Genomic DNA, 27,276 nt, shown 5'->3' with positions numbered 1-27,276 from the left:
GTGCTCAGAGCCTGCTCTGCGAGGTCACGCGTTCACAATTTCACACAACGGTGGCGGCAGGACACGCTCCCTTTGCCAAGTGAAGGCCGTTTATGGCTTGTTACGGCGCCGACAGGCCCGCAAGGCGATCGGCAGGGAAATGCCTGCGCAGAACCGAGCGCGGCAATGAGTGCCACGCGGCCGTTTTCCTTCAGGTCTCACTTTTTCCTGGGTGAAGCGGCGTCCCCACCCCCACAAGCTGTGCAGATCGGGGACAGGGCGTGGGGGGCCTGCTGCCGGGGGTGCATCCCGGCCCCAGTCACCTCCCCTCACTGCGCTCGCCCGGGTCACCACGTGCACACACGGGGCGCGAGCCACGGTCACGCGTGCCGAACAAAACCAGTCCCACCGCGCTTGGACACAATAAAATCGAAACACGTTTTTCGAGGGTCGCTCTTCTCCAAACCTTTATATACTTTAAAGCTCTGACTCTTCTCTTTCCATATATTCTAACTTAGAACTTTTAAAAAATAAACTTTTGGTTTTGGTACCTCTCGTTTCTGGGAAACCTATAAAATACATCTCACCAGGAAACCTCTTTCTGCGCAAATAATAAACATAAATAATATCAACATCTGTGTTATAAAAAAAAAAAAAAAGGCCATCTGAAGGTTTTCGCCGCCCCCGCGGCCAGCTGCAGCCCCGGACCGGGCTCCTAGAAGTAGTCGGTGGCCCGCCTGCCCACGCCACACAGGTCCCGGTCGGGCGGCGGGGGGCTGGGCAAGAACTCGGCCTCCCGCTTGTCCATCTGTAAACTATTCCGGGACAGCTGCAGGACGCTCCCCAGCCCGCTGACCAGCGACAGGGAGGAGATCCAGCTGAGTGAGCTGAGGTTGGGGAGACTGAGGATGGATGACAGCGGGGCTGTCCTGCTGGTGCCGGCGGGTTTCGCCCCGGGGTCCCCAGGACACGTTTCCAGAACAGCATCCCCGTGGGCAGAAGAGCCCGGGGCCTGGCTGCCCGATGGCTCCCTCAAGGGCACGCCCACGTCCACGGCGCCGGGCTCCTCGCTGGCCCCCGGGGAGCTGGGCGGCCGCGGGGTGCGCCAGGACACGTGCGAGGCACAGTCCCGGGAGGCGGATCCCAAGGCCCCGATGCAATTCCTTTCCAACGGTTCGGGCCTCAGTTCTCCCGCGGGGCGTCCCTGAATGTCTTTGGGGGCGCTGAGCTTCTCGGGGGATCTCTTGGCCGACTGGCGAGCCAGCTGAAGCTGGGTGGGAAACAGGCTCCCCTGCAGCGCTTTGAAAAACAATCTGCAAAGAGCAGACACAACGCAGTCAGCCGTCGCCCGGGGGTCTGCCTTGGAGCTTTCGGGTTTGCACGGGGCAAGGACGCAGGCGCGAAAGATGTTCCCCGGGCTCCCGGAGGGCTCGGGGGCAGCGTCCCTGACACCCACCTGGGCAGCAACGCCGTGACGGGCGCGATGAGACAGGTCAAGTAAAACACGGGGTCGCCCGTCAGCGTCTGCATGGTCCAGTAGGGGTTGGAAGGAGGATAGCACGTGGCGCAGGAGCCGTTGTAGATGAAAGCCACCGTGAAGAACAAGAGGGTGCTGAAGCCACACGCCGTCCAGTTGAGCCAGGTCTGAGGGGAGGGGGGGAGAGAGAAAGGGCCATGGTTTCAACGAAAATGCGCCAGTCGCCGCGAGTGGCTGTGATGTACGAAGGGCTCAGTGAAAACCGGGCTCTTCGCCCTGGCCGGTGTGGCCCAATGGTTAGAGCACTGAAGGGCCACGAGTTCGATTTCTGGTCAAGGGCACATACCTAGGTTGCAGCTTTAGTCCCGCAAACTGGAGGCAACCAATCTGTCTGTCTCTGTCTCATTGATGTTTCTCTCTCCCTCCCACTCTCTAAAAAACAAATCAATGGAAAAATATCCAAAACAGGGCTCTCTGGTGCGGGTGGTGGGCGGGGGCCTGGGAACCTGTGGACCAGCCCGGACACAGGTGGGGACACGGAAGTCACGGGGAGAAGAGCAGGTGGGGAAGGAAGGAGCCAGGTGCTGCCCGGGAGTGCGGGGCGTGGGCTGGGGCAGGGGCTCAGGTGCCCACGGCCGGCCCCGGATCTATTTTGCTTCTTGGCACGGCGAGGCCGGCTTCGGGGCCCCGGTTGCTCAGAACCTTCTAGATCTCACGGGCCTGCCTGGAAGCGAGGGGGCCGGGCCCGCAGCTCTTACCCAGGTCTTGGTTTCAATACCCAAGTGCAGGAGGAAGGTGAGCAGGGCGATGGCCGTGATGGGCGTCCCCCAGGTAAACACGTCGGCTTCGGAGTCGTAGTAGGCCTGAAACGCAGCGGCGTCCTGAGCCCGCGGGTCGCGCCGGACGGAGCCGAGGGGCAAGCCGGCCGGGCGCCCGCTTCGCCCGCTTACCAGGTACGGGATGAAAAAGCAGACCAGGCTCTGGAAGGCGGCATCGGCCATGTTCCACCAGAAGGCGCGGGGCCGGTATTCCTGAGACACAGAAGCAAGAGCGGGTCGGGGAGGGACTCGCCTCTTCCCACGGGGCCATCGACGCTGGCCCAGGTCAAGCTCCCCGGGGGAGACGTGCTCATTCGGGACTTTTGCAGAGAGGTCCAGGGGGCTGGCGAGAAAACACTGCGCAGACGCCAACGAGAGCAGCTGCGCTGGCCCTGGCCGGTGTGGCTCAGTGGGCGCAGCGGCGGCCTGTGCGCCGAGGGGTCGCCGATGCCATTCCCGGCCAAGGGCACGTGCCTGGGTTGCAGGTTCGATCCCTGGCCCGGCTGGGGCGCATGCGGGAGGCGGCCAATCAATGCGTCTCTCTCACATCGACGTTTCTCTCACTCTCTCCTCCCTCCCTGCCTTCCCCTCTCTAGAAAACTAGCAAGCGCTGTTTTCTGGGTCAACCTAAAAACAGACCCTTAGCGTAGGAAGAGCTAGGAATTCGGGGGGTCCTCCCCCGTGAGTTCTTCCAGTCCTCTTGCCTCAGGGTTTTGCCTCTCCGCGTTCCTTCCAAGTCACCTCTTAGCACTTGATCACTGATGTTTCCTAATGTCGACATCGAAAAGCTGTCCGCCAAGGGCAAAATGACCCCGATGGGGACCCAGTGAGTCTTTGTGACCTGGGTGGCCCTGTGGGCTTGACCCTGTGAGCTCCTGAGCCGGGAAGCAGAACAGACGGGAGGAGCGTTTACCGAGCACTTGCGTGGAGGGGGCAGGCTGGGCCCTGCCTGCCGGCGGCCTCACTCCACAGGACAAACCCCGGCGTCTTAGTCCCACGGGGGGGAGATGAGGCCGGGCTGAGAACAGGAATCCCCCAAGGTGACCGGTGCGAGCAAACAAATTCTGAATTAGAGGCCACTGCGCGCCCAGCCGGGGGGGTTCCGTTGGTTGGAGTGTCCTGTGCAACGAAATGCTGCCAGTTTGATTCGCGGTCAGGGCACACGCCTGGGCTGCAGGTTCGATCCCTGGTCGGTCCAGGCACATACGGAAGGACGCCAATGTTTCTCTCATACATCAAAGTTCCTCTCTCCCTCCCTCCCTCCCTCTCCCTAAGTCCTCAGGTGAGAATTAAAAAAAAATAATAATAAAAAACAGAGACTACTGAACACACACAGTAATTCGGCACCTCGAAGGCTCCCTCTGACGGCTGGATCTGGGCAGCTGGCCATCAGCGCGTCAATCCACACGCCGCATTTACATCTATTTACATCTGTTTGCATTCGCCTGTTCTGTCAACAGCTTCCCTACGCATTCATCTTCCCGTTAATTCCTGAGCAAAATAACTCACATTTCTGGGGGGTTGTTTTAGAAAAAAAACCCCCAGCTCGGGCGGCTGTCACCGCGACCCTGACCTAGATGCCCAGTGGGGCTTCTGGAGACTCTGGTGTGGAGACAGTTCTGCCATCGCCACGCCCGTCCCCGCACTTAATGCAACGCACGGTCAAGTAGACAGAATTTGTCTTCTCGCACCATCAGGCTCTAAGACTTTTTTGTTCAGTACGTTTTTATTGATCTTTTAGAGAGAGGGGACCAGAGAGGGAGACGGGAATAGAAACATCGATGAAAGAGAAACAGTGATCGGCTGCCTCCCGCACGCCCCCTACTGGGGGATCGAGCCTGCAACCCGGGCATGGGCCCCGACCGGGAATCGAACCGGCGACCTCTCGGTGCACAGACGATGCCCGACCCACTGAGCCGCACCGGCCAGGGCAGAGTCTAGAATTTGAAGAATTGGTCCCAGGGAGGCCCGGGGACGGGCCCTTTCCAGAGATGAGTGGACGTGGGGGGGGGGGGGGAGCCTCACCTCCATGTTCTGGCCGCTCCTGTAGAGCTGCGGCCTGGCCAGCAGCACGTGGGCCGGCACGTCCTTGTCGAGCACCCCAGTCACGAGCTGGGGGAGCGACGAGAAGAGCAGGTTAAAGAAGATCAGGTACCACTGGTCAATCATGGCGGACGCCGAGAAGCCGCAGTAGAACTGGAACCAGAACAGGAGGCCCACGAACATCTGGGATCAAGAAGGAAGAAACGGCGAGCGGTTCACGGGCGCCCCTGCGGGTTCCCGTCCAAGGGGTGCCGGGGTTTCGCCGCGTTTCACGGCAAAGGCTGGATTTATAGGCAGCAGCTTCCTCCCGGGGGCCCCGATCTCGTTGCCCTCGGTCTCTCCCTCCGCCTGGGCCTTTCTTGGGCTGACCCCTTGAGCCGAAAGGATGGGCTGCGGAGCCAGGAATTCCCAGGAGTGGCCCTAGAAGGAATGAGGTCTGAGACAGGAGAGCCACAGGTCATCAGTCGAAAACAAAACCAAGGTCTGGACGGGTCTAGGGTTGCTCACATTTTAAGAGGACCAGGTGTTTATTTTTTAAAAATATGTTTTGCCCGGCCGGGTGTGGCTCAGCAGTTGAGCGTCGACCTGGGATCCAGGTGATCCGGGTTCGATTCCTGGTCAGGGCACAGCCCCAGGTTGCAGGCTGCAGCCAATCAATGACTCTCTCTCTCTGCCTCTCCTTTCCTCTCTCTGAAATCAATAAAGATCTATTTAAAAAAACAAAAAAACCCCAAAAATATGTTTTGCCCGGCCGGGCGTGGCTCAGCAGTTGAGCGTCGACCTAGGATCCAGGTGATAGGGGTTCGATTCCCCGTCAGGGCACATGCCTGGGGTGCAGGCTCCTCGATCCCCAGCAGGGGGCCTGCAGGAGGCAGCCCATCGATGACTCTCATCATTGATGTTTCTCTCTCTCTCCCTCTCCCTTCCTCTCTCTGAAATCAATAAAGATATATTTTTAAAAAAATGTTTTTATTGATTTCAGAGAGAGGAAGGGAGAGGGAGAGAGAGAGAAACATCAATGATGGGAGAGAAACACCAATCGGCCGCCTCCTGCACGCCCCCTGCTGGGCATCCAGCCTGAAACCTGGGCATGTGCCCTGCCCGGGGAACGGAACCGTGACGTGACCGCCTGGTTCATGGATCGATGCTCAACTGCTGAGCCACACGGGCCGGGCGAGCCTTCCTTTTGATGAGGAACGGCGGGCAATTACTGACTCCCACGGGGGAAGGACACACGCAGGCATGGTAGCCAAGGCGATACTGGCACCAGCACCCTATCCCTGACCAATCCCAGGTATCCAATGGGCACCTGGACGGCGGGTGACCTATAGGTATTGCCACTGGTCCTTACAGCTCCCTGAGTTTTGCCAGCAGGGGGTGAGGCTCAGGGAGGTTCAACAGCCTCCTCAGGCCCATGCTCAGCAGAGCAGGAGTTGGGTGGGTCTCTTCCTACTACTGCTTGGCCACCGATCACCGGGGGCCTGAGTGCTCTTGCATGGGGGGGGCATGGCAGTCTTGCAATGGACAAGCACTCACAGCCTGGCACGGGCCCTGAGCCCCTCTCTGCTTCAGTGTCCTCACCTGTGACCTGGGCACAGAGCGGGGACCCTTCGCCATGGGGCCGTCCCGAGGACTATTGAGCTAACGCACTGACAGGGCCCACGAGCGCCCCAGCACACGGTAGGAGCCCACCCACTTTCCGTGCTGCTGTTTAACAGCACAGTCATCTCCTTGGATTGTACATCAATTTGCCCCATTGAGAGAAAAGGAAATTGCCGGCCAAGATCTTCAATGACTTGAGGACGGTCATCGTGTGAGTCACAAACTGAACTCGTTCAACTCCCAGTGGGTCTTAGGCAGTCCCAGGAGGGAACATGGGGAAGGACGGTTCCTCGCTGGGCACCGCGGACGCTGGCTTAGGCTTTGGAGACGTGTCACTATCTGTCACCATCTCCCACTCTGACCTTGACTCAGCCCCTTAACGTCTCTGAGCTTCAGGTTCTTGACCAGACAATGGCCTGTTCTGAAGACCAGATAAAATGGTCTGTACTGATGCAGCCTCTAAGGACACATCCTCCAAGCCCTGTTCCCACCCACATGTGAATGTGACTCCCCTCCGACAGGGAAAACCAACACGCTTGGCCTTTTCATTGACTCTCCCCTCCCTCCCACCCACCCTCCCCAGCCTGTCACCCACCAGCACAGGCTCGGCCTCACGACTCACCAGTGAGTAAGGAGCCCCAAGAGAGGGAGGGGAAGGAGCACTGAGAGAATGGAGGGGTGACTTTTCCCCCCCTGTGGTACCAAACGCTTTCTTCCCAAGCCACTGTTGCTATGGAAACGTAGGAAGGCCAACTACTCCTGAACCTGATGAATTCCTCCCTGTGCGAGGGAGCGCGGTTATCCCTGGACTTCTCAGGTAGATCAAGTGCTTGTTAACAGGGATGTCTTACGTGGAAAAAAGACAGGGGCCCACCCCTTCTCCTCCCCATGCCTGCCCCCCGAGGGGACAGGGTCCTGGTGCCAGGCCGGGGTCTGTGCCCACTCCAGGTGGCCTCTCTGGCCCTCCTTTGCAACTGAGCTGCTGAATACCTTCCCCTCAGTCTGGGAAATTTTTATTTTTTTAAATTTATTTTTTAAAAATATATCTCTATTGATCTCAGAGAGAGGAAGGGGGGGGGAGAGAGAGAGAGAGAAACATCCATGATGAGAGAGTCATTGATCGGCTGCCTAGCTCGCAACCTGGGCATGTGCCCTGACCGGGAGTCGAACCCCAATCGCCTGGATCCTAGGTCGATGCTCAACCGCTGAGCTGTGATGGGTTGGGCGGAAATTTTTATTTTTTGTTAATCTTTGCCCGAGGACATTTTCTCAATTGATTTTTAGAGAGAGTGGAAGGGCGGGGAGAGAGACACACGTCGATTGGTTGCCGCCTGCATGCTCCCCAACTGAGGCCAGGGGATCGAACCGGCAACCCAGGCACATGCCCTTGACCGGGAATCAAACCTGAGACCCTCAGGTGCAGCGGCTGAGGCCCCAACCACTGAGCCACACCGGCCAGGGCCAGTCTGAGAAATTTTCATTAGCAATTACAGACAGCAGAGCTCAACGCTCATGCCTTCAGATTAAAACCACCACCACACCGCACACGCCAAGTCCACAGAAAGCCAACGACTTGCTCCGGATGGCACGATGAATGAGTGACAGACACCGGGCTGGGGCGCCACCCCTCCCGCCCCCCTCACCTTTGCTCAAAGCTCTGTTCACCCTTCTGGGAGCCGGGTGCAAGGCGAGGCCAGGACAGGGCAGCCTGCCTTGGACAGAGTCCCGGGCAGAACCTAATCTGATGAATTTCCCCAGACCCGCGGCGCCCAGCACCCACCGTGTTTTTGTAGAAGAAATAGAGCACCATGTTGGCAAGTCGGGAGTAACACCAGTGTCCGTGAACGATCAGCAGTCTCTCGAGGTAGCGGAACCGGGGCACCGCGAAGTCGCTGGCCATCACTGCCTTGAGAGGGACAGGACGTCCGTTACTGGTGGCACCTCGCTCTGCCGAGTCTACCTCCCCCCCCAAATACAAGGCAGAGCCCCCATGGAGAAACCCAGTTTTGAGCACAGCGCCTGTGACTACCACCCCTCTTTTATCTCTTTCAATGAAAGAAAAACTCTCTCTCAACAAGTACTCTAATTTAGCGGTGTGAGTTGACGACTCATTTAAGATTTTAAATATATGTCATGGATGGATTTTTAAAAGATTTTTTAAATTGATTTTTAGAGAAAGGAAGGGAGAGGGAGAGAAACAGCGATAGCCCTCACCCTGGGCACGTGCCCTGACCGGGAATTGAACCTGCGACCCTTCGGTGCCCAGGAGGACGCTCAACCACTGAGCCACACGGGCCAGGGCTCATTGATGGATTAAAAAAAAAAAGTTTGCCTTTTCTTTCCTGCACTTTATTTATTTACTTATTTATTTTTAAATATATCTTTATTGATTTCAGAGAGAGGAAAGGAGAGGGGGAGGGAGACAGAAACATCAATGATGAGAGAGCCATTGATCGAGCCCGCACCCCGGGCCTGTGCCCTGACCGGGAATCGAACCCTGATCGCCTGGCTCCTAGGTCGACGCTCAACCGCTGAGCCACGCCCGGCCGGGCCCCACAATTTGTTTAACAAGCCAAAACAAACAAAAATACGGGGATACACGCGGTCTCGGAGCTGTTCTCTGCCCTCCCATCCTTTGTCCATCAAAATCACGTTGGGATCTCAAACCATCGATGGACCACAGCGGCCCCTTCTGTAGGAATGAGACAGCCGGCTGGCCTGGGAGGTGCGTTTTGGGTCCTCCTTGGAGCCGCTGGTGAAAAGCAAGGCCAGGCCCCCTGGATATCACCGGGGCGAGTGGGGGACACCGGGTGTCCTCCGTGGACAGAAAGATGACTGGGGCGGGGGAGCTTGGCTTTGCTGCATTAAGTATCATTCTGCACACAGTTAGCTAACGGGGCCGGACACGGGCCATCAAAATGACACCTTTGGTGCCCAGAATAGCTTGGAACCCACCATATAATAAATGGCTCTATTTGGGGGGGGGAAAGAATAAAAATTTAAAGAAAACGTCAGGACAAGATACACGTCTGCTCGTCTTCGGAGAGAAATTCCCCACAAATATGTACGTCTGTGTCGAAAACGAACTGATTTCCCTGCATTCAGCTGACACCCGGAAGAGCAGGGCAGCGTCCTGTTGCGCTTCGGTGAAGGAGACGAATGTCATTCATTACACGGGACCGGAAAGCCTGAAGCCTGAGGGCGTTCGCTTTCTGGGTCACAAGTTAAGGACCCTTCTTTTGTTTTATTAATCCTACCCGTGGTTATTTTTCTCCATTGCTTTTCAGAGGGAGTTGGGGGGGATGGAGAGAGAGAGAGACATCGATGGGTGGCCTCCGGCATGGACCCCAAGCGGGGCTGCGGATCAAGCTTGCACCCCAGGTCCGTGCCCTTGACCGGGAATCGAACCCGCCTGCTTGGGCCAACACGCTAAGTGCTGAGCCGCACCCGCCGGGGCACAAGCTAAGGGTCTGCAAGCAAATACTATTTCTATACCCCTTCCCGCCACATATAGGGGTTTGATGGGCATCGTATGTTCTTTAATCCCTCCTTTACTCCATTACTTATTCCCTCAAAAGTCACTTATTCAGCCCCCCTGTTGCCTGGAACAGACTCTAGGACACAGACACCAGCAGTCAGGGTCCCATTTCTCAACAGAGTCCTTCCAAACACTCCGCCGAAGGGACAACTGTCAGAAAAAGCCGAGAGGCCTACTAGGGAGACCCCAGGCTGTCTCTGAGGAACCAGCCCCAACCCTCGAGAACCACAGATAACCCTCTCCCGGGGGGTCCTGTCCGCCTCCCCAGCTTTCTGCCACCCCCCTGCTCCCGTCTCCAAATCCAGGCCCCAGACCCACTGCTGTCTCTGTGTCAGGGTGGTTTGTCCCAAATGCTCCCAGCTCGGGTGGATCCTCCTGCGAAATACTCAGCGTAGGAACTCGTGTTTCTCAGCCCGGACCGGGCATCTCAGTGGTCAGAGCTTCGTCCCAATATGCCAAGGTTGCGAGTTCGATCCCCAGTCAGGGCACATACAAGAGTCAACCAATGACGTATAAATAAATGGGACCAAAAAAATCAATGTTTCTCTCTCTCTCTCTCTCTAAAAAAGAAAAGAGCCAGGCCGGGCGTGGCTCAGCGGTTGAGCGTCGACCTAGGATCCAGGCGATCGGGGTTCGATTCCCGGTCAGGGCACAGGCCCGGGTTGTGGGCTCGGCCAATGACTCTCTCATGATTGATGTTTCTGTCTCTCTCTCCCTCTCCTTACCCCTCTCTGAGATCAATAAAGATATATTTAAAAAAAAAAATGTTTCTTGTGCTTCCCCAACGTGGAGAGGCAAGGAGGGGTCCCGCCTGCACCCCACTGCCAATTTCATGGAGCAAGAAAAATCCTACAAATAACACAGTGACCCAGCTGGGACCTTCCACCTGACTGTTCTTTTAATGCCAAGTGAGAAAAGGAATGGGCTGTGCATAGGCCTGGCCCACGCTGGTGCTAATAATACACAATTCCTGACTCGGTGCATCAGCGAATGAATGAGTCGGTGACAACTGGAGACCACGTCCTGCTCGTTAAAGCGAGAAACCTGCGCAGATGGTTCCCTGCTGTCTCCACCAAGTTAAAAAATGTTGTGACTCCAAGTTGATCAAATGTAGGCAATTGTCGTAATCACTAAATGCAGAAGCAGTACATTTAAAAAAAAAAATTACCCGAGGATATGTTTTTATTGATTTTTTTTAGAGAGAGAGGAAGGGAGAGGGAGAGAGAAACTGATCGGCTGCCTCTCGCATGTGCCCTGACCGGGAATTGAACTGGTGCTCAGTCAACTGAGCCACCCGGCCAGGGGGAGAAGAGCAGTCCTTTCTTTCTTTTTTTTTTTTTAAAATATATCTTTATTGATTTCAGAGAGAGGAAAGGAGAGGGAGAGAGAGAGAGAAACATCAATGATGAGAGAGTCATTGATCAAGCCCTGACCGGGAATCGAACCCCGATCGCCTGGATCCTAGGTCGACGCTCAGGCCTGGCCGGGCAAAAAGCAGTCCTTTCCTAATGAACTCATTTGTTCAGCGTCTGGATCACGTGTTGGGGTGACACAGTGACCAAGGACAAGGGCAGGGGCGACTTTTCATGAGTCAGGATGGCTACCTTCCCGTTTATAGAGCTACCAGGTTCAGCTACAGGGGGCCCGTTTCTCCAAAGGTCTCGCTCGTGTCAGGAACGGTCAATAGTGCCGCCCGAGGGTGAGGCAAAAACAGCCACAGAGGAGGCGGCGACTCACCTTCGCTCTCGGCTCCACTATAAATGTGGAGTCACGGTCACCTTACCTCTTCCCATTGGCTCAGCATCAGCTGCGCTGACGGCCGACCCTCCAGCTCTGAGCCCAGGGGCGGCGACGGTGAGCCTCGTGGCCCCCTGGGTCCTTACCTGCATGCCCTCCTGGCCCGAGATGCCCACGCCCACGTCGGCCACCTGGATCATGCTGACGTCATTGGCTCCGTCTCCTGAAACAGCACAGGCAGGAAGGGCCGTGTGAGTTGAGACGCACAGGATATCGAATCAGAGGGATGGGCCTCCGGGGGCCCCGCCGGACCGCGCCCTGGGGAAGGATCATGGGGAGAGCGAAGGGAGGCCCTGGGAGAACGGGGTCAGGGGGTCGGAACCACCGCGGGCTGAGGTCCGGAGCTGCCGGCTGTGCCGAGAGACGTTTCAGAAAACGGGCTGCTGAGTTTTTTGTTTGTTTTTTTTTAAATATATCTTTATTGATTTCAGAGAGAGGAAGGGAGAGGGAGAGAGAGAAACACCAATGATGAGAGTCACTGATCGGCTGCCTCCCGCACGCCCCCTGCTGGGGATCGAGGAGCCCGCAACCCGGGCCTGTGCCCTGACCGGGAATCGAACCGCGATCTCCTGGATCCTGGGTCGATGCTCAACCACTGGGCCACGCCGGCCGGGCGTCCCTTTTTCTTTAGTATTAACTCTGCGTGACTGCCTCCTACACGGACAGAGCCCCACAGAGCCCGCAACGCGGAGCCTGGGCCAGTGAAAGATGCTCTCCTCTTCAGCATCACTATTTCCCGACCCGGCGCGGCCTTTCTCGCACGGATGTCATCACATCAAGGCTATTCCAGGTCACACGCGCCCGGAATGAAGGGGGGTAAGTTCTGCCCAGAACACCGAGGTCCGTTTGCACGCACGACGCTCCGGGTCACCTCTGCGCCTCACGACGGTGCCGCAGAGGAGCCTTTTCATTCATTGAGTCAACTGCTGATGGAAAATGCTCAGCCACACGGGCCAGGCTGGGGCTCCTGAAACCCTCGGGGAAAGGCAAGCAGGGACTCGGCCGCTGTCACTCGCCGACAAGGACCATTTTCGGAACAGGTCGCCAGAAGGGCCTAGACCACGGAGCGGTGACAGGTTTCAAATACGCAGACAAGCGCCGATGCACCAGGTCCCGCGACTCATCCCGCGGCCGCCGGACGCCTCTCTCCTGCGAGTTTTCTTTTCTTTATTGCTCGGGGCCCAACGCGGGCCGTGAGTCAGTATTTGTGGAACTGAAATTCTCTGAAGCCGTAACAATCTCTGTGGCTTTTCCCAGAACGCCCCGATCGAAACGAGACGCGGCGGACAGCGACGCTCCGGGACTAACCTCGGGACACCGAGACCGGGTCACACGGACGCCTTCATCACGGTCCGAGAAATGAGCTCCGGTGGTCATCACGGGTCACGACTTTCTCTGTTGATTCTGTTTTTCTTTTTCTTTCCTGTTTAACCAGCCAAAGCTTTACCCCCGCAGCCCGCCGAGGACAGGAGCTCAGAGGGGCAAGGTCGGTGCAGAGGGTGCAGGGCTCAGGGAAATCCGAAGGCCACTCCAGGCGCACGGGGACAAGGGTGGTCCTGAGACTGTCTCCCTTGGGAGGGGCCCATCGCCGGAGGGGCTGCCTGTCGTCCCGGAGCCTGGACCAGGGAGCCACTCTGGACCAGGGAGCCACTCGGCAAGGTACCCACTGCTCAGGGCTGCGCCCAGCTCCCTCCCCTCCGCAGTTACCAAAGCCCTCAGGATATGCAGGGGGGTCTCCACGACAGCCACTCTCAGGCCACCCCACTTTCTATACCGGCCTCAACTCTGTCCCTGGGGCAGCGAAGCAACCCCCACGTCACCACCAAGCACGGCTGCAAAAAAAATACTGTCATCATGACCGACTGGCGAGGATGCTTCATCTCAGCCAACGCTCACCCACGCGCGGGTTCTAGGTGCAGGAAAACCAAACGGGTGCCTGGGGGCACGGGGTCGCCCCTTCCCCCCCGAGCGACCTGCGGTCCCGCCCAGTCCTCACCAGCAGGGAGCTGCCCAGTCCGAGCCTGGCTCAGGCGGGACCAGAGCCCGACGTGGGCGGGGATGGCCCTGGGAACAGGTGGGTGAGCACCAGGGAGCACCAGAGAGGAGCCTAGAAGGCTCTCCAGGCCGAACATGCAGGAAAAACTCTCATGGGTCCTTGGGAAATTACGTAAAAATTAAGCAAGTATTCGTGTCTTACGAGGAATTTGTTTAATTAGATGCTACAAAGTTCAGCTGACCAGAGGCAACGGGCATTCTGATCACGCCCTAGTCTCTGGGTCCTCCTGGCACGATGGTGCCCTGGCCCCCAGGCAGCTGGCAGAGCCCAGAGCCCCTGCAGAGACCTTCTTCCTGAGTTGCCTGGGCTAAGGCTGAGCAGGGCCTTAGCTGCAGCCAGGACTCCCTGGGACAGGCCGATGCTCATCGGTCTCCCGAAAAACAGCATAAGTCCATCTTCTTAAACCACCACCACTGTGTGACTGACCTACCACGTGGCTATAACCGTGGCCCCCATACTCGTGGCTTTCTAGCCTAAGCGTTCACTGGGGACACGTTACCGCTTCCTCTCACTGGGTGTGATTTTACAAAGAGAATAAAGGCCGGGGAAGCGCTTCCCCGTCTCACGGCGCGGCGTGGGCCGGCAGGGAGCTCGGGAAGCGGTGAGAGGGGAGCAGGTGCGCGAGACCCGCGCTTACCTATGGCCAAGGTCATGGCCTTGAGCTTGCTCCTGACCAGCTTCACCACCATGCTCTTCTGCAGGGGCGTCGAGCGGCAGCAAAGGACCGACCGGCACTGCTTGGCGAGGAAGAGGAACCTGTCCTCCAGGCTTTTGTCCAGGGCGTAGGCCAGGCTTCTCCCATCGATCACGAGGCTCAGGCAGGGGCCAGGGGCGATGGGCTCGGCGGGCGGGCAGAGAGGGGGGAACCCCACGCTCACGCTGCCCGCGGTCTTCTCTGGGGCGCTGCGGGGGGCCCAGGCCTGCACGTAGTGCAGACACTGGTCCAGCAGGGACGCACACGCCTCCTGAAGTGGACACAAGGGGGCAGTGCTGTCACTTGGCTCCAGTACAGACCAGGTCACCCCCCAAACACACGTGGGTCCCATGGTCTCCTGGGCGCCAGGCTGCAGGCTCTGCCCAGGTTCCCTCCGAAAACTGGGTTAGTTAAAGAGAGTGACTTCTCTGCCCTGGCCGGTGTGACTCCGTGGTTAGAGCATCGGAGGGTAGCGGGTTCGATTCCCGGTCAAGGTTCAATCCCCCTGGCCCCGGTCGGGGCAAGTTCAGGAGGCAACCCATAGACGTGTCTCTCTCACGTCGATGTTTCTCTCTCTCTCTCCCCTTCCCTCCCTGCAACTCTCTCTAAAAATCAATGGAGAAAAAAATCCTCGGGTTGAAGATGAACCAAAACCAAATAAAAAAAAAACAAAAGAGGACTTTTCACAAGAGAATGAGCGCGTCTCGTGTTTCCGTGAATGTCCACTTGGCTGCGCAGAGGCTGGAGCGGGGCTCTGCACGCTGGGAGGCCCGGCCGCTTGTGGCCACACTGCTGGCTGGGGCTGGATGGGAGGAGCCCTCCGCGGCTCTCCAAGGCCCTTAATCAGCCCGTTTCCTGTCTCCTAGTAAGGGACAGGCGACAGGGCAGAAGCCTCTTTCAAAGCCTTTGCTACGATTGGCCCCTAAAGAAATGTAATTATCAGGCCCCGGCCAGGTGGCTGTTGGATGCAGCATCGCCAAGGTAGCGGGTTCGATCCCCGGTCAGGGCACATATAAGCAGCAACCAATGATGAATAAAAAAGGGACCAACAAACTGGTCTATTTCTCTTAAAAAAAAAATTTAAAAAAAATCAATAAATAAAAAGAAAAATAAATGTAATTATCACTGCTCTTCCTAAGCTCTCCAGTTGACCAGGAAAATCAAGTTTCAAAAAAAGGCATAATCGCCGGGACTTCTCATTGGCAACGCATTGCAAAGCTGGTCTGACTTCCAGAGAGAGCGGGGGGCCTGCTGGGGAGCCTCAGGGTCAGGGGACGGAGCTGCGGGGGCCACGACTATCCAGGAGCAAACATGCTCTGTCCGTGGCACGCAAGCGGCTCCGGGGCCTCGGCGACCGCTGTCCTGCAACGCACCACGGAAATCGAGTTGTGCTCCACACACCCTCACTGGGGACCTTTCATATTTAGAAAAGTGGGCGAGACTGGAGGGAAAAAAGGCTGAGACGACGCAGCTGTTGGCCTTGGGTGGAAGGCAGGCAGCTGGACACAGACTCACAGCCTCGTGACCGCGGCCAGCCACAGCCCCGGATGAGCCAAAGTGTCACCAGATACAAAGAGGGAGCCGCAGAAACTCCCGACACACAGGGTTTCATCCATACACGTGACTGGATGGGGACCCTCGGTGCCCACTGGGACATCCCCAAGTAGCCCAGGCCACCCTGAGGATGTTGCTGCTGCGAGGACCTGCGGCCCTGGTCCATCCTCGTGGCCTCACGAAAAAAATTCCCATACTGTTGACGTGGACAGTTTGTCAGGAAAAAGCAGGTTGAACTTTGTGCCGATAAAGCCCATCCCTGGCTGGTGGCTCCCTTGGTTGGAGCATAGTCTCCAACACCAAAAACGCTGTGGGTTCCATCTCCAGTCGGGGTGCATGTGGGAGGCCACCGATCGACGTGTCTCTCTGACATCAATGTTTCTCTCTCTCTCTCTCTCAAATTAATAAAAACATTTCCTCGGGCGGGGATTGAAAAACGAAAAAAAGATCTCCCAGCTGTGCGTTCCTGCGAAACTCAGAAACCCCAGCAAATTCCACACGTTCCCGGGTGGTGACAGGCACGTACTAAGTGCTGGGAACAGAACGCAGGTGCCGAGAGAGGCCGACCGAGCACAGCGGCCGGTCTCGGCCGATGCCAGAAAACAGAAAGCTCCTGGCAGCACCTCGCTGAGCTCGGCGCGGGGCCCCCGGGCGGAGCAGGATGTCCCCGAGACGGGACGGACGCACGCACCTGGGACTCGGCGTTGAGGGTGATGACCTCCTCATCGTGGTCCAGCAGCTTGCAGGCGTACGCAATGTTGACGGCCGTCTCCTGTTTGTCGCCCGTGAGAACCCAGATCTGCAGGCCTGCCTGGCGCAGCTTGGCAATGGTTTCGGGGACTCCCTCCTGCAGGCGGTCTTCGATCCCGGTGGCACCTGGTCAGGGGCACAAGAGTGTGGGTGAGTCCCTCCGCGTTGTCCCTGGATCCTGATGGGGCAGGAGGTCAGGCGTCAACACGTCGCCAGGTTGCGGGCGGGACCTGCAGACCGGGACCTGCTGAGGGTCCAACAGGACAGTGGGGGACACGCTCAATGGCTCTGTCCGCTCGACACGGCCCAGGGTGAGCAGGGATAGCTGCGAAGCCCTGACCCGGACGCTCTGTGCCTACAGCAAAGCGCCCGACGCTTTCAAACACGCAGCCGACTTTTACCTGTACAGGTAACTTGGAAACTGTGCTGGCGGGAGAGGGTGGAAATGAGCTCCCCGCCGCTCTCAGCCACACTACCCGGCCGCTGTCGCAAAGGACCCCACGGGCCCCCCTGTTTCTTGAAAACATATCCTGGATATACTATTCCCACAAACGTAATGAATCAGAGGCGGTTTCCCCATGTAGGTCTCAGTATATTGGGAAAAACCTACCCCCTCAGGGCTGCCTGTTTTGTCCTGTTTCCAACCTGGTGAGATGGTCTCAACCTTCCCTTCTAGCGCAGGGTCGGCCGAGGGCTCCTTCTCAGCCCTGCCCCTCTCTTTTAGGCCACGCTGTTCCCTGTGCTGGGACACCAGGGCGGACTGGCGTTCGTGTCCCTCTCAACCAGACTCGCAGGTTGAGGCCCTACAGCCCCGGTGGATGGTGCTCGGGAGGTGATCGGGTCATGAGGGTGGGGCCCTCCTGATGGGATTAGTGCCCTTGTAACAGAGACACTAGAGAGACGACCTCTCTCCACCACGGGAGGGAGACACAGAAGGAAGGCAGCCCGAGTGACAGAGGAACGTGGCCTAATCGGAATTCTGAAAAACCGCAGGAATCGGGAACCCGACCCGACCCTGAGTATAAAACTCCGCTTTTACATTTTTGCCCAAGTGACAATGACAGGATCTAAGCTGGGAGGCAAAATTCCTGAGCAAAAAAATCCAGGAAGGCGAGTGGATCTCAAGTTCAGTGTGAGCCCAGGGCGGACCAGGACATGTCAACAGAGATAGAGCTTGTGGGCCGAGGGAGGTGATGGATGCCTGACCACCAGAGAGTCTTCGAAGAAGACGCCAGCCAGGCTGTAAGGGGCGGGATCAATAACACGAACCATCGCGGGGCTGCCGCTGGACCCTGTGCCAGTGCCTCTATCAGCCCTTCCCTGGAGCCCCCCCTTTCACCCTCATCATTACCCCCTACCTAGCACATGAGGAAACTGGGATGCCAAAGAGACTGAGCCACATGCCCGGGCTGGTAAGTGGCAGAGCCAGGATGGGACAACAGACTCAAAACTTCTAGGCTAAGAAAGAAGGAAAGGTGGGCGTGTCCGAAAGGCCAGGTGGAGAAGACACAGCTCAGGGACTCGGAGCCCTGTCCCCCAGCGGTTAAGGTCTCCTCCCGTGGAAAGGGGAGGAGAGTCTGTCTGCCTTGCTTTGAGGATGGGACCAGCACCCGCTGGAAGGCGGTACCAGGAGGCAGATTTCAGTGCATTTAAGAAGACTAGGGCCCTGGCCAGTGTTGGCCTGAGCACCAAAGGGTCACAGGTTCGATCCCTGGCCTTGGTGAGGTGTGTGCGGGAGGCAATCAATCAATGTGTCTCTCTCACATCAATGTTTCTCTCTCTCTCTCATCAATGTTTCTCTCTCTCTCACATCAATGTTTCTCTCTCTCACATCAATGTTTCTCTCTCTCACATCAATGTTTCTCTCTCTCTCACATCAATGTTTCTCTCTCTCATTAATGTTTCTCTCTCTCTCTCTCTCATCAATGTTTCTCTCTCTCTCATTAATGTTTCTCTCTCTCTCTCTCTCATCAATGTTTCTCTCTCTCTCACATCAATGTTTCTCTCTCTCATTAATGTTTCTCTCTCTCTCTCTCTCATCAATGTTTCTCTCTCTCTCATTAATGTTTCTCTCTCTCTCTCTCTCATCAATGTTTCTCTCTCTCTCACATCAATGTTTTTCTCTCTCTCATTAATGTTTCTCTCTCTCATTAATGTTTCTCTCTCTCTCTCTTTCTCTCATCAATGTTTCTCTCTCTCTCTCCCTCCCTCCCTTCCATTCTCTCCAAAAATCAATGGAAAAAATATTCTCAGGTGAAGATTAACAAAAACAACAAAAAAAGCATCCCTTTCTGGGGCTCAACATAGCTTCTTTTTGTTTCCTGGATGGCAGGGGGCAGATCCTTTAAGCATCCATCGTTGAGAAGCCCAGCTTCTGTTTCTGGTGGTGAAAGCAGGGGTAAGGGGAGGCACGCAGAGGGTCCTGGTGGGGCACAGAAGGAACCCAGAACTGGCCAATGGAGAGGACATTCCATTGGGGCTGGTCCCACCTGTGGGTCTCACGAGCCTGGGGCCAGGAGGTTCATTAACCAAGCCAAGCGTGTGCAGAGGTGCCACTACCTAGAGCCATGTCACCTTCCCATCCAGGGACATCTCTGCAAATTCAAAACTCTACAATATTCGGAACCTAATTTACCCAAAAGTTGCAGATTCGTCTCCAGGCGAATGGCCGACTGGAAGAGGAGCTCCTCGCGGTTGTCCACAGCAGATTCCGCTTCTAGGTGGCCCTGCAGCCAGCGGGTGTACTCCTCCTGACTCAGAACCTGGGAGAGACAGAGAGACAGACAGACAGAGAGACAGAGAGAGAGAGAGAGGGAGAGAGAGACACTGCCTGCTGAGTCCCAGCTCAGGCGAGTGCGTGTGCTCGGAGCACCTGGGGACACGTGCGCCCGGTGGGCCTCCGCTCACCCTCTTGGCGATGCACAAGGTACGCAGACCTTCCACGGCGTACAGGTTGAGATAATTCTGAGTCTTGCTGCGGATTTTTTTTTGATGTCTTCCCCTGGCGTTATCTGGGTTGGAGTAGAAGCAGAAACGCGGGTGAGCCAGAGCCCAGTGGGTGCCCCGGAGCCGGTCAAGGACCTTGGGGACTGCCACACGGTGTTCCTTTTATTTACTTGTTTATTATTTATTAAAATGAAAACATCATTTTTCTTTTTTTTTTTAAATCTTCACCTGAGGATATTTTTGCCATTGCTTTTCAGAGAGTGGAAGGGGGAAGAGAGAGAAACATCGATGTAAGAGACACATCGATTGGTTGCCTTCCACACCCGCCCCCTGCAACCGAGGCACATGCCCTTGGCTGGAATTGAACCCAGGACCCTTCAGTCCAAGGGCTGACCCTCTAACCACTGAGCCAAATCAGCTAAGGCCAAGATGGCAACTTTTTTTTTTTTTTAAAATATATCTTTATTGATTTCAGAGAGAGGAAAGGAGAGGGAGAGAGAGAAATAGAAACATCAATGATGAGAGAGTCATTAATCGAGCCCGCAACCCGGGCATGTGCCCTGACCGAGAATCGAACCCTGATTGCCTGGATCCTAGGTCGATGCTCAGCCGCTGAGCCACGCCCGGCCAGGCCAAGATGGCAACTTTTATGTTACATATTTTTAAAAAGATTTTTTAAAAACTGATTTTTAGAAAGAGAGGAAGGGAGAGGGAGAGAAACATCGATGGGAGAGTGAAACATCGATCGGTTGCCCACGGGGGATGGAGTCCGAAACCCAGGCATGTGTTTTGACCGGGAATCAAACCAGCAACTTCCTGATGCAAAGGATGATGCCCGACCCACTGAGCCACACTAGCCCGGGCTATGTTATGTATTTTTAACCACAAAAAAAAAAAAAAATCAGCTGTCAGCTAGTAAGAGTTCTCCAAACATCCACCCTTTTCTGTTTTCTGTGGATAAAGACAAGGAGTAGACTTGCTGGTTATTACAAAATGAAGGGCTGACGTGAGCCTGGCCCGACTGCGGGATCCCTGCAAAGGGACACACACCTCAGCTCCTCCTGCGCCAACAGTTACGAGCAGGAAGGCGGAAGGCGCTCGTTTGTGCCTGAGGACAGAATGTGGTGAGTGCGTGCGTTTCGGGCCACCGAGTCCTAAGTGGCCCTCACCTTTCCGCTCTGCTCTAGCCGGTGGCATTGGGATTCTGTCGCGATTCATCAAGCAGGGATGTCACCGAACATCCTTTTGCGGGGATGTGCCCCAGCCACCTCCAGTAAGTGCCCTCAGGAAACACCTGCATCCATCCCTAGGTTCTGTCTATCTCACCACTTGTAAAGAGTACAGAGTTTTCATATAAAATTCACAGCGAAAACTGTTCCGTAAGCCCTGGCCAGTGTGGTTCGGTGGATAGAGCACCGGCGGGTGCCCTGAATGGTCTCAGGTTCGATTCTCGGTCAAGGGCACGTATCTGGGTTGCAGGTTTGACCCCCCACGTCCCTGGTGGGGGCGCATGCGGGAGGCAACCAATGGATGTGTCTGTCTCACATCGATGTTTCTCTCTCTCTCTGCCCCCCTCCCTCTCACCCTTCTAAAAATCAATGGAAAAAATATCCTCACCTGAGGATTTACAACCACCAATAAAAGAATCTCATCAAAATGTGTATTATACATATTTTTGGCTGTATCCAATATCCCCGAATGAAATGAGAACTCGAATAGACAAAAACCCCACTAATCCCGGTTGGGGGCATGCAGGAGATCAGTGGCTCTCTCATCATTGATGTTTCTCTCTCTCTCTCTCCCTCTCCCGAAAGCATGGCATGTCCTGTCCATTGAATGGAGGTCTATTCCTCCTGTTTATGAAAAATCCCCTTAATACAAAGTCCAGTTTCTATCCCCAGACTATCCCTCACATCTGTTTGCACTGCGAGACAGAAATAAGGTGGCCAAATATTGCATAGGACACACTTTTACTAAAAATATTAGTTGTTTGTTTTTGAAATTTATATTTAACTGGACACTCAAGACATTGTCTTTGCTAAATCTGGAACCCGGCCACCAGTCTCGAGGAAGGCTGTCTACTCTCCAGTCAGCCCTGTGGCATCTGGGGCCTGGGGGACCTGGGAGAAACACTCCGTCTCCCAGGCCCTGTTTACTCCACGGGGAAGACAGCGCCCTCAAGGGACCAAAGATGGTCCTTTAAGGCAAGAAAATATTTTCATATAGACAGATATACATACAGTATATGAACAGATACACAGCATGTCTGTGGCATTAAAATGTCATGTGGGGGCTCTGGGCGTGTAGCTCAGTTGGTTAGAGCATGGTCCCCATATACCAAGGTTATGGGTTCAATCCCTGGTCAGGGCGCATAAAAGCAGCAACCAATGATCCATAGATAAGTGGGACAACAAATCGATCGCTCTCAAATCAATTTTTAAAATATCATGGGGTCCCGGCCGGGTGTGGCTCAGCGGATAAGCGTTGACCAAGGACCCAGGAGATCAGGGTTCGATTCCCGGTCAGGGCACATGCCTGGGTTGCGGGCTCGATCAATGACTCTGTCATCATTGATGTTTCTATCTCTCTCTCCCCCTCTCCTTTCCTCTCTCTGAAATCAATAAAGATATATTTAAAATATATATATATATCTCATGGGGGACAATTAGAAACAAAAAGTCTAAAAATACTCTGTAAGGGGTCACTAATGAAAAAATAAAGAGTTGGAGAACATTGCTCTAGGTTACATTACTTTAGGGAGAGGGAGAGAGAGAGAAACATCAATGAGGAGAGTCATTGATCGGCTGCCTCCTGCTCGCCCCCTACTGGGGATCGAGGATCCTGCAACCCAGGCCTGTGCCCTGACCGGGAATCGAACCGCAATCTCCTGGATCCTAGGTCGATGCTCAACCGCTGAGCCACGCCGGCCGGCCGGGGTCCTTGTCCAGATTTAAAACCCGATGCTAGGTCTCACCCCAGTGACCCCCAACTCCTCTGTTCCAAGGTGAGTCCTCACTGACGCCCCACCCCGCCCCCTCGCATTCTCGCCACAACCCCACCGAGGAGGACGCGGGGAGGCCCATCTACGGGCACTGCTTTAAGGAAGCACAAATGAAAACTGCTTCACCCACGGGAGGGGGCTGGGAGGGCTGATTTCTGGGGACTGGCGCCCGGAGCCGGGGATGCACCATTGCCCCGGGAGGGGGCGCGAACCTGAGGAGCAGGGCAGCAGCAGGTCCATGACCACCGAGTCGGCCCCCTTGGTGTAGACGCTGATCTCGTCGGTGAGCGGGTGCCGGATCACCACCGACATCCTCTTGCGGACGGAGTCGAAGCCCAGCGTGTGCAGCAGCTGGAAGGTGAGCCTGCCCAGGTGGGGCAGCTCCACCGCCACCTGGTCGGGCAGCCGCTCCACCAGGGCGCAGCTGTAGGCGCGGGCGGCGTAGACGAGCGCGGCCTCGTCGGGGCTCTCGGCCTCGTAGCGCAGCTCGGGCTCCGGCTCCGGGTCCGGCTGCCGCTCCCGGGGGGGCTCCGGGGCCCAGCCGTCCTCCCCGCTGCCATAGCTGGCGATGGCCGGGGCCGGCGGGCCCAGCTTGTCCTCCAGCCTGAGCAGCGCGCTCTCAGGGGACAGGACCGACAGGAAGCTGGACCCGGACTTGTGGCTGGACTTGGTGGCGGCCAGGCTCCCGGTGCTGCTGCTGCCCGAGGTCAGGCGGCTGGGCGAGAACTTGCGCAGAAACTCTTCTATGGTCTTTACCGGGGACTTCAGCTGCTCGAACCGCACCCTCACCTGCAGGGGACGGAGCCAGGGGACAGGTGAGGTGTGGCCCCCGGATCCCAAATTCGGGGCGTGCAATATAATTTGCAACCAGGGCCAGCACGTCCGTCTTTCTTTCTTTAAAAAGAATACCCCACCGTGATATCTGGAGGCTCTTCTGACCTTTTTAAAATATGTTTTTTACTGATCTGACAGAGAGGAAGGGGGAGGGTGAGAGAGAAACACTGATCTGCTGCCTCCTGCATGCACCCCAACTGGGATCGAGCCCACAACCTGGGTATGTGCCCTGACGGGGAATCGCACTGCTGACCCCTGGTGCACAGGAAGATAGGTGCTCAACTGAGCCACACTGGCCAGGGCAGCATCTTTCTTCTTTCTTATTTTTTAAATTAATATTTTAAGGATTTTAAAAAAAAAAATACATTTTTATTGATTTAAGAGAGAGGAAGGGAGAGAGAGAAACATCAATGATGAGAGTCGTTGATCGGCTGCCCCCTGCACACCCCCTGCTGGGGATCGAGCCCAAAACCCAGGCCTGTGCCCTGACCGGGAATCGAACTGTCATCTCCTGGATCCTAGGTCGATGCTCAACCACTGAGCCACACTAGCCAGGGAAGCATTTTTTTTCTTGAGACCACCCTTGGGCCTCTGCAGTTAAACAAAGGCCGTGCCACCTGCATTCTTTCTGGACGGGATCACCAGGGTCACAGCACCCGAGGCCCGGAGGCCCCAGTGACTCAGGGGAGGGTGTGGCTGGTGGTGTCTGCAGGCTCGGGGACTGTCCCCTCCCTGCGCTGTTCCACAGCTTTGCAAAAAAGGGTCTGAGGAGCTGGCTTCTCATCGCCTGCCACAAAATCCAGCTTTTCCGACCAATGATAAAACCACTTAACCAAAGGCCAGTTTATACGTTTCTCTGAATTTACGTCCGTAAAAATTTAAATATGTAAATAACATTCCCAAACCCCAAAGAATCTTTCTAAACAGATGACCAGCTGTTCAGCCGGGTGGTGAAGTCAGGATCCTAGCCCAGGTGGCTTGTCCCAGAGTCACGGTCCCCAGCCTGTCCTGTCCTCTCTGTCCAGTATGGAGCTGGGAGCCTGAGGCTTTGGGCCCCTGCCCCTCCTGTCCAGGCTCAGAGGGTGTCTGTCCTCTCCCGCTCGGCCCCGATCCTGGCACCCAACTGCTGCAGCCTGGGGACCGGGGGCGTCGTGAACTCTCCAGGGCAGAGCGGGGGGCACTTGCCTTTTGTCGTGGATGGTCTGGGGACGTGACCACGACCGTGTTGCAGATGGTGAGCGCGATGAAGAAGTCGAACACGTCGGACAGCTCTGGCGACAGGTGGGCCAGCGGGTGCTCCTGGTGCCTCGCGATGGCCAGGCGCCTGTCACACTCGCTCACCTTCTCAAGCAGCTTTGGGTCGGGCGTGATGTCTTTCTCCTGGAAGACGCCAGGGGCCGAGGGGTGAGTCCGACCCAGGGACCTACTAAGTGTCTTAGTGGTTGGCTGTTTAAGGCACTTTGATTTTATTATAAGCTGTAAACACACCTTCATCTCACACACACACGTCACACTGTAACAATGATAATGATGCATCATTTTAATTGTGTAAGAATACGAACCTTACAGATGAAATGAAATGCATATATTATTTTTTAAATGCATATATTATTTTTTAAATGCATATATTATTTTTTAAATGCATATATTACCTTTTAAATGCACATATTCTTTTTTAAAAAATATATATATATCTTTATTGATTTCAGGGACAGAAAGGGAGAGGGAGAGAGAGAGAGAAACATCAATGAGGAGAGTCACGGATCAGCTGCCTCCTGCTCGCCCCCTGCTGGGGATCGAGGAGCCTGCACCCCGGGCCTGTGCCCCGACCGGGAATCGAACCTCCATCTCCTGGATCCCAGGTCGATGCTCAACCGCTGAGCCACGCCGGCCGGGCAAATGTATATATTCTTATAAATCTGTATCGCAGCACCTCATGGTAATACAGGGTGGGGCAAAACCAGGTTTACTCTTGTGAGTACATGAAACACAGTGTTAATTATTGTATTTTTATCTTATTTATTAGTTATTGTATTATTTTCCATATGAACAACTGTAAGCCTACTTTTGCCCCCACCCTGTATATACTTTTTGAAACACGTGCTTCGTGTTTTCTTCCAGGCTTTCTCTATACATTTACATTTCTATCAGCAACATATTTTTATACGTTTCCTTTGGGTATAGACTCAGAAGTGAGATTGCCAGGTTTTATGGTAGTTTTATTTTTAATTTTTTTAAAATTTAAAATAATTTTAAATTTATCTGAGGATATAGTTATTGATTTTAGAGAGAGAAAGAGAGGGAGGGAAGGAGAGAAAGAAACATCGATTGGTTGCCTCACAGGGGATCAAACCCACCACCTTTTGGGGTACAGCAGGATGCTCCCACCAACTGAGCCACCCAGCCAGGGCTCTATTTTTAATTTTTTGAGGAACCTCCTTACTGTTTTCACAGTGGCCGGACCAAGCAGGATGGAGCGGGACGCTGTGAGATTCCATTACTCTACCAGGAAGGCTTAACATTTAAAACTTATGAATTGTTCATTTCTGGAATTTTCCACTGAACGCTTTCAGACCACAGTTGACTTAAAGTGAAACCATGGGTAAGGGGGGGATGACCGTATTTGAAAACACAGCTTTGAACAGCTTCATAAATGGACTTATCTTAATTCATTCGACCACTCCCCTTATCACTAGGCACATTTTTTCCCAAGGTTTTGCGGAGGAATGCACTGATAAACTTCTGTGCGTATAAATCTTCGAATCACTAAATCCCTGGGTCAGAAAGTCTCAACGTTTCAAATCCTCTTGACCCGTATTGCTAAATCAATGTCCGGAAAACTGGTCCAGTGCAACCTCCCTTCCTCCTGCCAAGGGTGACGGCCCCTCCCACGTGCCCCATATAAACCCACCACAGTTCCAGGTCACCTCTAGTTCAATGGGCCTCAGAGGGTATAAAAAATGAGGCCGCCGCAGAGTGAGCAAAATGGGTTCTTCCTCTCTGTTCTTTTTTTTTTAAATTATTGATTTTTAGAGAGAGAGGGAGAGATAGAAACGTGTGAGAGCGAAACATCAATCAGCTGCCTCCTGCACGCCCCCAACTGGGGGTCGAGCCTGCAGTCCAGGCATGTGCCCGGACCGGGAATCGAACCCGCGACCTCCCGGTGCCCGGGATGGCGCTCAATCCCGAGCCACACAGGTCAGGGCTCCTCTCTGTTCTGAAACCATTTTCAGCATGAAAGGACCTTTTAGCAGCTGTCACTCACTCAATTCCCTTCTGGACATGTGTGTGCAGCTGACAAGGCCGGGGAGAAACGTTTGACCGAATCTGAGCTCATCTAATGAAGACTATTTTTTTTTCCTTCCATTTGGCTTCTCTTTTTCACAGTCGTCATCTGGCTGTATGTTTTATATTTGTTTTATTTGGCAAGGCAGGCTTCCTCTCCTCACCCATCTGGGCCGCTCACCGGAGGTCCCCCGGCCTCGGAACCCCAGCGGCAGAGGGGCGGTGTCACCAGCCGTGGGGAGAAGGTGTTGGCCAGAAAACCTTGTGCTAACTGAGCAGAGCCAACCTGCCCAGCAACGGCGTGTTTGTGTTAAATACAGAGGCTTCTGGCCCTGGCAGGTGTTGCTCAGTGGTTAGAGCATCAGCCTTGGCACCGAAGGGTCGCAGGTTCGATTCCCAGTCAAGGGCACATACCCGGGTCGCAGGTTCGATCCCCAGCCCCGGTCAGGGCGTGTGCGGGAGGCAACCAATCGCCGTGTGTGTCTCTCACATCGATTTAACGACAATGAAAAAATACAGAGGCTTCTGACGGATGGCAGAAGGGACAGAGAAGGGAAGGTGGCCGCGCTCTGGCAGGGGGCACTGTCCTCGGGGACTTACCATGGGGCTGCTGAAGGCCGTGTGCTTGGACAACATGCTGGCCCACTTGGCCTCGGCCCGGCTGCTTGTGCGCCGGTGGGACTTGGTGCTCTGGGTCCTGTGGACCATTCGGACGCTCTGGTGGCTCCCGATGCTGCTGCGCCGGGACGGAGACCCCCCTCTGGGCAGCGCGTCCTCCGAGTCCGAGTCCGCCTCCTGGTACCTGGCCAGCCGCCGAGCTGTGGGGAGAGAGACGCGAGGGGGCACGTCACGGGCAGACGGGGGTGAGTCCGCAGAGCCCCTGCCACCTCCGCTCTGACGGC

The 27,276-nt window shown here is 55.4% G+C and overlaps 1 protein-coding gene across 1 annotated transcript in view; it reads right to left on the bottom strand.

The window, feature by feature from the left end:
• Nucleotides 1-675: 675 nt before the first annotated feature.
• The window catches only part of LOC107527873 (phospholipid-transporting ATPase VA), a 63,918-nt gene continuing 37,317 nt past the window's right edge, over nucleotides 676-27,276 (bottom strand). Inside the window, exons 8-21 of the mRNA XM_087829254.1 lie at nucleotides 26,975-27,192; nucleotides 24,275-24,469; nucleotides 22,468-23,044; nucleotides 19,216-19,319; nucleotides 18,944-19,070; nucleotides 16,250-16,434; nucleotides 13,948-14,275; nucleotides 11,341-11,417; nucleotides 7,700-7,825; nucleotides 4,300-4,500; nucleotides 2,407-2,487; nucleotides 2,215-2,319; nucleotides 1,436-1,623; nucleotides 676-1,292 (exon numbers count right to left, since the gene is read on the bottom strand). Coding sequence (XP_087685380.1) covers nucleotides 695-1,292; nucleotides 1,436-1,623; nucleotides 2,215-2,319; nucleotides 2,407-2,487; nucleotides 4,300-4,500; nucleotides 7,700-7,825; nucleotides 11,341-11,417; nucleotides 13,948-14,275; nucleotides 16,250-16,434; nucleotides 18,944-19,070; nucleotides 19,216-19,319; nucleotides 22,468-23,044; nucleotides 24,275-24,469; nucleotides 26,975-27,192 — 3,110 coding nt within the window. The 3' untranslated portion in view covers nucleotides 676-694. The remainder of the gene's footprint in view (nucleotides 1,293-1,435; nucleotides 1,624-2,214; nucleotides 2,320-2,406; nucleotides 2,488-4,299; nucleotides 4,501-7,699; nucleotides 7,826-11,340; nucleotides 11,418-13,947; nucleotides 14,276-16,249; nucleotides 16,435-18,943; nucleotides 19,071-19,215; nucleotides 19,320-22,467; nucleotides 23,045-24,274; nucleotides 24,470-26,974; nucleotides 27,193-27,276) is intronic.

The sequence above is a fragment of the Miniopterus natalensis genome, chromosome 22 (genome assembly GCF_054644295.1).
Source record: "Miniopterus natalensis isolate mMinNat1 chromosome 22, mMinNat1.hap1, whole genome shotgun sequence".
Taxonomy (NCBI): domain Eukaryota; kingdom Metazoa; phylum Chordata; class Mammalia; order Chiroptera; family Miniopteridae; genus Miniopterus; species Miniopterus natalensis.
Note: the sequence above shows the minus strand (reverse complement) of the source record. Positions and strands in the feature narration are given on the sequence as shown.